Source organism: Cygnus olor, chromosome Z (genome assembly GCF_009769625.2).
Source record: "Cygnus olor isolate bCygOlo1 chromosome Z, bCygOlo1.pri.v2, whole genome shotgun sequence".
NCBI lineage: Eukaryota > Metazoa > Chordata > Aves > Anseriformes > Anatidae > Cygnus > Cygnus olor.
In genome coordinates, this window is record NC_049198.1 from 22,224,725 (window position 1) to 22,238,432 (window position 13,708).

At 35.1% G+C, this 13,708-nt stretch overlaps 1 protein-coding gene across 7 annotated transcripts in view; it reads right to left on the minus strand.

Annotated features, from left to right (window-relative positions):
- Positions 1–13,708, minus strand: part of ADAMTS6 (ADAM metallopeptidase with thrombospondin type 1 motif 6) — a 157,799-nt gene that overhangs the window by 134,479 nt on the left and 9,612 nt on the right. For 5 of the 7 annotated variants that reach the window (XM_040540686.1, XM_040540681.1, XM_040540682.1 and 2 more), the window contains 4 exons: positions 8,179–8,347; positions 3,008–3,225; positions 2,409–2,492; positions 1,749–1,894 (listed from right to left, as the gene is read on the minus strand). In XM_040540686.1, the coding sequence (XP_040396620.1) occupies positions 1,749–1,894; positions 2,409–2,492; positions 3,008–3,225; positions 8,179–8,347 (617 nt within the window). The remainder of the gene's footprint in view (positions 1–1,748; positions 1,895–2,408; positions 2,493–3,007; positions 3,226–8,178; positions 8,348–13,708) is intronic. The other 2 variants (XM_040540685.1, XM_040540688.1) reach the window with 2 other exon arrangements.

The window sequence follows — 13,708 nt, forward strand, 5'->3', positions numbered from 1 at the left end:
AGTCCTTCAGAAACTCCGCAGCGTACTTGGATAATTAATAAGCTCAGTAAGACCTTAATATTCACTACTTGTTGCTGAGTCGTTATTTTCAATGGGAATTTTTCATGTTCTCTGGAAACTGGCTCCTTTTGCAGTTAAAGGCCTGCAAGTTAGCACTGACGTAGGCCTTCATCTGAGACTCCAAACTGTTCATGACTGTGATCATCCAACCAGGACGGGGAAGCCAATACAGAACATACAGCAATAAACCATATTAAAGTACCAGTGAAAGAAAATACGCAATTCTGCTTTGCAGTGCCAGAGTAACACTAACAAAATGTCACATTATTCAGTCATAACAGTAAAAATGTAGTGCTGCCAACACTGCTCATACATACACACTGGGGGGGGGTTCAAATGACTGAACCGTACCACCTACCAATTACACGTCTTCACTCACTGTCTAAATTATGCCAGTAAAACCTGATGCGTAACACAGCTCTAAAGGGGTACTTAATTTCACATATGCGAGCTGCCCTAGTAAAGGAACTACCTGCATGCAAAAAAAAACTGATTATAAACAAATGTTTTTGTGAAAAATCAAGGTTTTTCTAAATAAAAGAACTGTTTTACTTTGAATTTCATTCTTTTTTAAATTAGAAACTTGAGTTTTCTTATTATGAAGTATTAATGTCCACATGTAACAATAGTATTTGAAATATGAAACCAAAAACCTCTGGAACAGATTCATTAACCTGTCTTTCCACTAACAAAAAAACATTGTTCCTTAAACAAAAACAACACAAAAAACACTACACATCCCCCCCAAATCCAGCCACTATTACACCTGTTATGGAAAACCCAGGAGAGATCAATTATTTTAATCACTGTTTTAAAGATTTCTGCAGGGAATACAATGATTCCAAAAACAGGCCACATACAGAGCAGTACAGAATTTGACTGGGAAAGCACAAATTATAATAAAAGGTTCCTAATCCAAATTAGTGCTGCTGCACCTGCTGCTATTTACATAAAAGAGAAAAGAATAAATACTGTTCTTAAACAATAGAGAAACAGATCTGCCAATAAAGTGCAATTGCCTACCCATAACTGCAGAGGATGAACAGCAATATTTTCCCAGGACTGCAAGATTTTAGATAGATTAAGCACAAGGCCTTTTTGAATCTATCACAGTAATGGTGGTATAGAAGCAAGCAAATATGCACATATGCAGGCTTTGAAACCACCTATTAAAGCTGTCAGTTCTCATCTTGATTAAGCACAATAAACCAAAACAACTACAAAGCATATTCTCACATTGCCTGAATCTGCAATAAAGTGCTGTTTCAGAAGAAAAATACTATTATAGTAGGTGAGGTTCTGCCTTGAAATTCTTATAAAAAACATTATATATGGTTAACAAAACATTTTCCATGCTGTTTTGTTCTCCAGAATTTTAAGCATTCTTCTCAATTATAAAAACATAAAATATTCAATAAGATCCATCTGTTCTACTGGAATACTTTGCATTGGCAATTATGTAGTGAAAATAACAGCAGAAAAAAGTAATTTGTGTATCTTACTTTACCAACTTCTTAATCTATACTTTAATAGTCTGATATATTTAAAGACACACCATATATTAATTCTTCTACTCATAAGGTTACCTACTAAATATATTACTTTAAAACTAACCTCTATATAAAAGTAAGAACAAGAAAGCTACAGAAATAAAATAAAAATAAACACAATACTTGTAATAACCATACCTAGTAATAAGAACCGCATTATCATGGTGGGCAATCCCATTTTCTGGAATGGTGTTTCCATCACTTTGGTGGGAGAGAATGGATTTCTGCCACTTACAGAAGCTATCGAGGGACTTGTCTGCATGGTGGTTTATCTCCAAGTTTGGCTGCAATACAACATGCATACCAGAAATGTTCCAAACAAATTACTAAGGTCAGTTGTTAAGCCTTTTGAAGACTAAAGCGGGACTATAATTAGAAGCAGTGCTTTCTAGGAATAAAATCTTCTTGCCAAATTTTATCTCTGTAAAATCTGACCCCAAGTTCAGTTGCACATTATTGAACAGGCATTCCTTCTGCTCCAACTTAAATAATTACTACGTCAATACCAATACATAAATAAATAAAATCTGAATATTGATATATAGGTCTAAAAACAAAGCTGACATCCCCAAAGGTGTAATAAAATATTCACCTGAAGTAAAGAACAGATATCTCTGGGATAATATGAGGGAAATATTCCTTTGAACTGTCTTCATCTTGATTAAAGTAGTGAAAGATTACAAGACAGGTTTTATATTCAGATGCAGTCATTTCAAGCAATAATTAAATGAAATATATATTACACAGTAGCGTAACTTGTATTTCAGGGATATAAAGCTGAAGTGCAACAACTCTTACCTGATCTTCAGTGAGGACAATTAAACGTGTCACTATTATATTCACAACGTTTCCTAGACTGGAATCACGATAAAGTTTGGCAACCTGACCTCCAGAAAATAAGAAAAGGCACAAAGTCAGACAAGAAACACTATGCATTTCCTAAATGGTTAAAAATTAAACTAATCTCCTGCTCATTTTAATTCCCTAATGTTAGTTATCACCATCACCTGCATAAGATATTTTTCAATCAACAAGTGACCATTCAGTAAGACAAATATACTACTTCTGTCAGACTTTTCAGCCAAAAAAAATGTTTATAACTTGTTTCATAAACCATCCAACATACGGAGCATTTAGACTGTTGATTTAAACAGAATGAAACCGTATAGTTTGAAATTAATCTGAATGTAACCACATGAAAGACAATGTAAGTGATCACAGCATACTTCTTAGCAGAAACAGTAAAGCATTTTTCCCTGCCATGCTAACTTTCGCCATATTTTAATTATTAATTCCTGCAACCTGATGCATAATTAAGACGTTACTATGCCAGTACAGATGCTTTATGATTTCAGAACATGCATGTTAATATTAGTACAGAGAGGGATGAAACTTACAATATTCATTACACTCAAAATGTAGTGCTCAATGTCTTTGCGACCATGATATCCCACCATCATTTTGTCTGCTACTACCAGCGTCTCCACAAACCGTTCAAGGCTTACTGATCTCTTCTGTCGACTGTGACTACTTAGTGTGTCATTGACTGGAAGTGAAGTTGGAAAAGCAGATGCATCACTCATCCACCAAGGTTTACTGCTTCTTGTGAGGTCTTCTAGGAACCAAAAAAATTAAACACTTTAGAGGGGTCACTGGTAAAATTCATTCAAATGCAGCTGGTTTATGTTGAGATTATGATCTTTTAGCTTCTAAAAACAAGTCTTTCTTGAGGCAAGGAAAATTTAAATTTATATATTTTTTTAATTTTAAAATACCTTATACAACAGAAAAACAACTTTGTATCTAATTTTCATATTCTGGACTCTCCATAACTTGGCTTAGGACAATAAGTCATCATCTTCTCTCAGCCTGATCCTGTACATCTATGTTAATACTAAAGATTAGTCATAGTTAACCACGAGAGCATTTCAGAATTTTAAGAACAGGATAGCTAGAATATTTTGGGGAAAAAATCAAAATAGAAAATTCCAAATTAAGGTAAAAAGGCATCAATATAGACTAAGGAATTAAACAGATTGATAACGCAACAAACAACTTTTTTTTTCCTGCTGTGAAACTCCATAATTAGGCAATTAGAATAAAACACCTAGCACATTTTGGACTAAATAAATTATTTTTCTCTTTAGAAAGCTATTTTACCTACCTCATGTATTAACTATAATGGGAAGTTCAAAATGATCCAACATAGGTTAATTTTTGGTTATTTTTAACACTAATTTTTATTCAAATACATTGATTCTTGTACTCGTTTCACATAAATACCCTGAAAACATTGCTTTTATGCAACAACTTGGTTACTACTGATCCAAACAGATGGAAGTATCTGCAAAAACCTGAATTCCTGTCCTCAGTGCATATCTGAACCTCCATTCCCTGCAGAACTGTCACTTTTACATATATTAAGTATTCCTTTTCCACAAAGACCCACACAGATCTCAAGTTTAAGTTTATTAAAATAGATAATTAAGCTGACTTTACGTAATTAGGATTTCAAAATGTCTAAAGTTTCCTTGCTAGTTATGGATGAACTTAAGAACAATAAAAGGTTAATATATTTTTTAACTGATTGACTAGGACTGCTCAAGTAGGCAATATCAGAGATGTCAGAACTGTTTCGACTAAGGTAAGCTGAGATAGGACCAGTACCATCTGTGAAAAAACAATGCTTTATGCAATCCACCTAAACTCAATTATTTCACAGGGCAGTAACTACCTGACAAAGGATGTACATTCAGGTCAAAACCAGGAATACAAAGCTTCAGCATTCCCAGTGTTGCAGTATCCCACAATATTTTGTGTCTACAGTGTTGGCTTTAGAAGTTGCATTACTTTAGAAAAATTGAAAAATGCAAACAAACTGGGTACTTGACAAGAACACTAGTAATGAAATTGTCCTCGAAGTACAATGTGCACAAAATTATAACAAGATTACACCCATTCTAAAAACATAGTATCAAGTATTAAAGCCCAGTGAGGATTCTACTATCAGTACCAAGCTTTAAACTGTTTTCATCCCTATTCTAGGAAATTTGAAGTTACTTTGTTCAAAGATTTTCATCTCACTTAAGCAGTGACTTAAGAATACCTATAATTATCTCTGATAACTTCTGAAGTAAAATTTTTAAAATCCACTGCTTATTTTCAGTAGCAGAGGGTGTTGTCTGGGGGCTTCTGATGCTCTTAGAGTGCTCAGTACTTTATAAATGTAATGTTGCTTCCACATTCATTCATAATTTTTCACTCAAAGATGCAAACCTGTTCTAAACATTTGAAAACCAATGAGCTCATGCTGAAAACTTTCAGAGAAAAAAAAAAGCAAAGATTCTTCTGGACTCATCTTGATAGCATCTTTCAAATAAAAGTCTCAGGAGATTTCAGGAAAACAAACATTTCTCCTTATCAGATGAGAAGCTTAGGCTTCAGTTGGTCTCAAAGTAATGGGCAAGTTGGAAACAACACTGAGTACTTAGGCTCACACTCCAGAATCAATTGGTTCTCATGTTGTTATACTTTAAAAGCACTGAACGGTGTGACTAAATTTTCTTTAAATAGCCAAGACATTTCCATAAAAGTTTGCTGTATATTTAGCAGATAGATTTTTGTGGCAAATTATGCCATTTTTCCACCACATTCACAAATAAAAAAAAAAGCTTGAAAAAAAACTTAATCTTGCATTAACACTGAGTGTAGCTATTGGGAAGTAAAGGAAAACAAGGGGGAAGAGGGTGTCAGAAAAGCACTACAATTAACCCCACAGTAATGATTACAAAAAAAACACAGGAAATTAGATTGTAAATTGAAGCTGAAAAGAAATCCAGATGTGTGTAGATAGAGTACCAATGGTACTCAAATTTTAAGTCAGTCCTGTGAGGATGCTATGCGGTGGGGAAGAGAGAAGAAGGAACACAACACACAAAAACAAATAGAAGATGACTTCAAAATGCAACAGAAACTACTTATTTAAGATGCAACTGTGAGAATATTTAAATGAAACATTATGCACTGCTATAACCTCATTTAACTGATATACAAGCATTTTTCATTTCAGAACGTGCTCACTGTAAAGTTTGGCATGAATAAAAACACCAGGTGAAACCACATGTAGTAGTGGTGCCATCCCTAAATAATTTGACACTTCTCAGGTTTCATATGTCAATTTTTATTGTTTCTCAATCGTATCTAAACAGTCTGTATAACTGCAACAAATTTTTTAGTCATTTTGTTTTTAAATTCATGTAACTAAAGCAGGTTAAAAAAATTTATTTATACTTGCAACAAAACAGAACTTCAACTCCAGACAAAAATACAAGTATACAGCTTTTCTGTAGAAAAGCATATTCCTTAAAATTGTGCAATTGCAAAAAAAAAATGGACCATAAGTACTTTGCAAGCTTAACATAGTGCATGCTATTGCACATCAGTTTAAAATAAACATTTAAATAAGCTATGCAGACAAAAAAGCATATCACAGGTCCATAATATATTTTTATCGCAAAAGTAATAATGAAGAATTTTAGCATGCCATCTAAACATTTATGTTAACATTGTAATTCTAAGCTATCAAATAAATTCCATTTGACATCATAGTTATACCTGCCTACTCCATGGCTTTAAGATACCTTTCTTCGGAAAACCACTTAGATGATGTTACTGGTTTTGGACACAGAAGAATGAAAATGGAAATCAAAAGCTTAACTCTTCTAGAGGCTGATTCTACAAAGCATTCTGCAGGATAACCCAGTGGCCTCAAATCCCTCTGAAGCAATTAGAATTTGAAGTTGCTCAACTTCTTAGCAAGGTCTTAATGATTTTGGTTACATTTAACAAAACATAGTTAAGTTGGTGACAATATACACATGAAATATTAATTTAATATTTCTTATTTTTAAAATGTTCTTATGTCTAACTACTTAAAAATCTAACGCAGGTTATGAAAACCAGACACTATTCTATCCCATATTCTTATCTGAACCTAAACTACCTGCCGAATAGAGAACTATTTTTACTCCTACCTCCCCAGTTCTATTCTTGTACTGGTCACCACAGTTCTACTATCTACTATGAAGCGGTCCATCACTTGATCATCCCAACAAATTTTGATCATCCTTTCACCAAACTCCCTGCCTCGCTTTTTGTCAATTACTGTAATTTTTCTCAGAAGGGTCTGAAACAATACTTTGTCTCTATCAGCACAAAATCCTCACCACTTCCATGATACTGAACAGGTATATGAATAGAAGATAACATCTGCATGATCCATTCTTTTTCTAGAGATATTAAAATTGTAAAAATTGCATTGTAGTACATTTTACAATCCTTCCACTTATTTCAGGAGGCTTATGTGACAGCATACCCTATAAAATGAAAGAAAAAGACGGATGCTTCACAGATGTCTACTTTAAAATGCATAAACTGGAGCATCCACACATATTAGTTCTCTCATTTTACAGTCAGCACACAGTAGTCATTAGAAGACTTGTTTCATCATCATTAGAAGCATGTACACCAAATAATGCTTCCAAAACTAAAACAAAGTTACTTACATAAAGTTTAACATTTGCTATGAGTCTAAATACAGTTAGAACCACTCAGGAAAAAAATCTCAAAAAAATAGACAGTTTAGTCAGCTAGTGCAAGTCAAAGTTACAATTTCTAAAAGAAGCAGCTGAACAGTGATACTATTTTAAGATTAGTATTTGCCAGCCTGTCCTGTGCACTGAACCTCATGGAATACTACTGTCCAGGACTGTAGTTTTAAGAACAAGATATACATAAATGACAAGGTTAGAACATTTTTCTGCTTATATATATATATTGGTGCTATAAATCTAAAACAATCGGTCAGATTTACTCAAAGCTCTCCTCAAAAAATTAGTTTTCTGCATCACTTTAAGGAAATGAAAATCATTTCAAAACTAAGAGTACTAAAACACTAAAGTGTTTTTGTAGGTGTTGAAACTGTGCTTTGGAAGAAAAAAATCTCAATCAAAACTATATGATCCATCCTGTAAAGGACCTTTAAATCACATTCTCAACTATCATGGAATAACATTAACCCACTAAACCAAAAGTTAGTATCAAAACACCATAAACGTAATGAGAAAGGTATGGACTCCAGTTCCAGGTGTATTAGTAATCACAATACTAACATACTACACATCAAGATTTCTCAAATGAGATGGAACACTTACTACACACTGAGCTGTAACACAGTCACTCAGGTCATGCCTTCCAGATGGGAAACAAAGTAAATTTACAGTGCACTGAGCACAGGAAGCCTGTGCTCATCACTACCAGTGTACACAATATAGGGATAAAACAAGACTTACTCCCCGTGCTGTGTTTTTACATGGACACTATATTCTTGATGTGAATCCGAAAAAAAAGGCAAAGCTACTTTTTGTCAGGGCACATTGTATCACCCAAAAGGAGGATTCCTATTGCTACGTTGTACCTTACCTGTGAACCAAGAAAGACCTTAAAATGCAACTTAAGTTAATATATTTTAAAAGCAATGAAAACACAACTGATACTCATACTCATTTACCTGAGACTCCACAGTGACCATGATCATATAGGTGTTGCTGGTACATGATAGACTTTTTGTATATAACATGAGGATGACCATTCTCATAATTAAAGTCACTGGAATTATCAGTTATATTCCTTAAAGGCTCAATAAAATACTCTTCATCTTCCGTAGCAATAACTCCATGCTTAAGGAAGAAAAGAAGAAAATAAAAACTTGCAAAAGACAACATAAAACTCATATTAAAAAAGCTAACATAACATTTGACTATCATTTATTTCTGTTAAGAAATCCACAGCTATAAGTCAAAAGAAAATGCATGAACCAGCTCTCTTCCAGTGACTTTAGTGAGAGCAGGAATAAATACCTAAAAACAACACTATGAGAAAAGAATAAAAATATCATTGCCTTACTTATGGAGTTCTTTCCCACCATTTTTAAGTAGATGCGGTAAGAAAGAAAGAGATACTCTTGGTATAGGACAAACAAGCTGTTCAAAGACCTGTTCCAAAACTATATGATTCACAGCCATTAAAAGTGACACCAAGCCAAAATGGTATTGCTCAAAGGGTGAGCCCAATATCACACTGTGATGCCACACTAGTAGATGCTTAATGCCGCAAAAACTGCAAGAAGAATTAATTTTAGAAAATATTATTCAGCAAAAATATTAAGCGTTTTATATCCAGATGCTGAATTCCAAAACTGAGCTAGTTATTAAAATCAAATTATTAACTTAGACTACACTATCTACAAAGACTGTATTCCTTAAAAGGTCTCATCACAAATTTTTGGCAGATCCAAGTTGTTGCAGGCTATGTACTAGACATCATGCTCTGTAACAAATGCATATTTTTCCCCTCACACTGCAGTACAGAATGGTAGATATTCTATTCTCATAACTTTCACATTTGTGAACTCAGCTTCTTCCAAACAGGAAGTGGTTTATAGAGGAAAGGGGAGACTTCAGGCCAACTATGCAATTTCCTGAATCTTCAGCAATTAAAACTGAACTTTAGCAGAAAATCCAGTTTGGGGATCCTTTTGGGTATAGAAATACTGAGGAATAAGCCCTGACAGACGGACTCCCACACTTCTATTTGCTAAATAAATAATCCCAGTAACTTTATCTAGGAAATTCTGAATGTATAATCTTTCTACACTAAGAGAAAGAGCTACTGAATCAGCCTGGAGACTGGAAGCAGTAAATTCTGCATTCACATCCTGATCTGATGAATCACAAACTGATGTAAATCCCATTAAAACCACTGTGAAGACTGTTCAAAGTAACACAAGAAAGCATCCATAACTGCACCTTAATTCATCCTTATTTAATCCAACTCATGAGGAGTTAAGAGCATTCAACAAACACCTCATATGCTATTCCCAAGACATATCTTCAAACATTTCTGTGTATGTCATCTGAACTCTGCAGTGTTCCAAGAAGCAAACCTATCTCAAAGTACTTCTTAAAGGCTGTAAACATCACTCTATCACTTTGAGAAGAAGCCAATAACTATGTTTCTATCACACCTTCAATCTGTAAAGCAAGTACTATGTGTTAGGATTTGGGGGTTTGGGGTTGTTTTGTTTGTTTTTAAAGGGGCTATTTTTGTTTTCCTCCAATAAGACCTCTAGGATAAGGTGTAAGACCGCTTGCTCTATAGATGATCCAAACATCCCAAACCCATTTCTAAGATCAGGAATTGCCATTGTACTTTTGGTCAAAGCTCTTCTGCTGCTCTTTTGTGTATCAACTGCCTGCTATTCTTCACTCCTGGGACAATCAGATTTCAGTAACAACATACAACTTTTAAAATAAAAATGCCTGTATAACACTTCAGAAAGAACAATATTTTCCAAATATAACCCTATTATGTATTTTTCAAAAATATGCATGCAGTTCATTTTTCATTTGTGTGTTCCTTACATTGTGACTTCAACAGTAACTGTTTTCTCTTCAGTGGTATTTTTCATTGTGAACTTAATTATTTACTCAAGAAGGTAACATCAGGGTCTATATTCAACTGGACACCAAATTTTCTCATAATGCTTCGTTACTTGAAGTCTAAGATTTTACTACGAAATAAGTCACTTAATGGTACGCTGCTGCTTAAACAGTCTTGAAAATATAAACTGAACTGTAACTAGCTTTGCCAGATGTGCAGAAGGAACCTTGACAGTCTGGACTGCATCCAGTCTGGATGTCAGACATCTGGGTTCAAGCGAATCCCGAGCCATTGTAAGCTCTGGTATTATGTTCCCACAGGAAAAGAGGTGGTTCTGGCCAACACCATCAGGCTGCCTGCTTTGCGCCAAGTCTGAGGAGACAGAGGTACCATCCAAGCTGTGACCCTGTCTCTGCAAGAGAAGTGCCTTAGCCTGACTCTGATTACTCTAGGGCATACATCCTTTGTGCCTGTACTCAAGTCCAGCAGGTAAATGAGTTTTAAGGAGTAAGATGACTGCAGTGGAAGTAATTTCAAATGCCATAAACAACACTTAATTGCAGCATGAATTTTGTAAACAAACTGTGTAAAGGAGAAGTAAACGCTACTACAAACGTCTGTGAACTGTGACAACAGTTTGGAGGTTTCTTCCAGGTGCCAGCAGTGAAAAAGGCTGGGGAAGTATCATTCATTTTTCCTATGCCTAGTCAATGTCCAATCTCATCTGTCCGAACACTATGTCAGATTAAGAAAAAGAGATGTTAATAACATGTAGTCAAGGAACTGCAAGTAAATTTTAACTTACACCTGCTACCAGGCAGTCAGAATATGCACGTGATCAGTTGTGGCAGGTAGCCATGTGATTTGATAAACACTGGAAATTCACTTGCCCTGCATATACCCTTCACATAAGCCCTGCATACTAACACCATTTTAAACCCAGTGTTATCAATTTTGCTTGCAAACAAACCGTTCTTCCAGTATTAATTCAACAAGACCACTTGCATCAGTTTAAAGTGCATGAGTGCATGGTTTTTTTAGAAACATTCCAAATTCTGCACAAAAGAAATACCTATTTCAGTGAAAAACAGCATTTATTCTGGTGCCTAGAGGTGCTTTCATTGTATGTACATTCACTAATGCCCAATTGATAGTGGGAATATTTGGAATTACACTATTCTATCTGAACCAACATTTTAAAACTCATTTCTGGCTTATCTCCTGTTTGGGCAAAACAATGTTTCAGTTTAAAAGGGAGACTGAAATAATGCCTTATAAAGCATTAAAAGGAAATAAATGTAAATGTGTTGTATTTTTTTTTTTGTTTTGTGTGGGGTTTTTTTCTGCTTATTTTGCTATCATATTTGAGCTTACAGCAGCTTCCGAATTGAACTTCTACTCCAAAATACAAGAAATATTAAGACACAGGAACAAACAGTAAAATGTTCTAACAAAACACCATTAATTTAAGAAATAAGCTGAATACCCAAGTAGGTTACTACAAGTAGCATTCCCAAGACTATTATCTAAAACAGATTGTTTGAGGTCCTGTCTTATCCAATCCCACTACAGATTGCCAACTCCTGCTAACATATATAAGGTCTGGATCCAGCAGTTTGACATGCTCAGACAAATCTGTGAATCTACATGGAGTTCCCCTGAATTTGTAAAAAGAAAATCTCTGTCAGACTGTCTAGCTGGGGCCTCACCTTATTTCAGACAGGGGATGTCCATCAGCTACAGAAGTAACAGTTAACACGGCTCTGGGCAGCCTGCTCTAGTGGTTGGCAACCCTGCCCAGAGCAGGGTTGTTGAAACTAGATGATCTTTAAAGGTCCTTTTCAACCCAGGCCATTCTATGATTCCATGAACATCAGCAATAAAATTAATTACAGAGGACAAGTGCCTTTGCCTCACAGTACTACTGGTTTCCAATTTCTGCCTGCCTTGAACCTTTCTAGACATTATGCTTTACATTTTTAACATAAAGCAGTAATAATGGAAATTTCTGAGAATGTGTCAGTGTTGTCCAATGTGCCTACAGCTGACTCTACACTTCAACTGATGTCTGAGGAAACAGGCTGCATTAGCTTAACATGTTCTTAAGGATAAAAAAAAAAGTGATCTGGCCTGAGACAGCATGGTACGGGATCTAGTAAGACATTTTAAAACTAGGACAGGGACAGCTTATATGTAATTTTCTGAATACTGAGCCTATACTGCAAATACAGATTATTACCAAAGAGAACTCGAAGTACACCTACCTAGAATACAGAATCTTTTTAATTACTTCTGACCTTTTAAATCAGTTCATAGATTACAAATATTACATATGATTCAAAAAATATGATATACAATTTATGATCTGCAAAAGTAGATGCTTTCTTTGTGGTAGAATCAGCTTCCAAATGAGCTAATCTAAGAATATGAATAATTTATAAATATACTAATTTTTTAATATATTAAACAAACATGAAACCTTCCTGCAAAATAATTCTTCCTTTAAGTATGTACAGTCATGCTTTTAAACATTTCTTGGGATATCTTTATCTTATCTGCTTAGACAGAGATATCTGTGCTACCTAGCACAAACATTACTCAGTGCATGGAACTTTACATGCCATGGAAATCCTTAGCCCTTTACATTAAATATTTCCTTGGGGCTACAGTAGCCCCAAAATGATATTTAACCTCTGATTCACTTTCCTAATAATCACCACTTCCTATACATGTTAAGGTATTTCCTTCTATTGGGCTTGTCAGCTCAAAGTGAGAAAGTCCACTGGTGTGAAAAACTTGTTTGAACACTCGATTAAGAGCTTTGACACCCAGCAGTGGACAGAGGTGGGTCAGAACAGGACAAGTTTGACTTCTGCTCAATTCCACTATTATGAGCTCCAAATCTTTTCTTCAAGACTTGTTCACCTCAGAATTAGATGAATCTTTCCCTTAAGGTGAAGTTCTCTCTTCAGCCACTGTTTCTTATTTTTTTTACTTCAGGATGACAAAATCAGCTTAGGCATTGCTTCAGCTACTTCTGACTCAGCCTTCTTGCCTTGCACCCAACAGCTCCAAAATACTGCTCTTTGCAGGCCCTTTCATGATAAGGCCAAACCTGCAATCCATCTACAAATATAATATCCACTACAGTAAATATGAGTTTGGAAGCCAGCAAGCCTGATAGACAAGACCTTCAATTTCCTCACGACTGCTCACTGGATTACAGATCATTTCTCAAAACTTCAGACAATTTATAGCATAATCAGGGCCCAGCCAATGGAAATTGCTGGAATCAGACTTCTGTAGCAGCCTGTAATTCTGGGGCGTCTGGTAATTAAAAGGAAAATAGAGAGGGAAAGGCAGAACCAGGAAATAGTGATGGGGAAACAAACTGATGGCTGTTAAATTTTACTATAGTGAAACACAGAAAGTCATTCTTGCACTGGAACTCATCTCAGCTACTACAGATGTTCTTCAAATTCATACAATTTATGTTAGTTAAACCACGGTCTCACGTACCCACCCCGCATAACTAAAGAGAATAACTCAGAACATTCTGTAGGGGGAAGAAATTTGACTTATCTGGCAATACTGACACC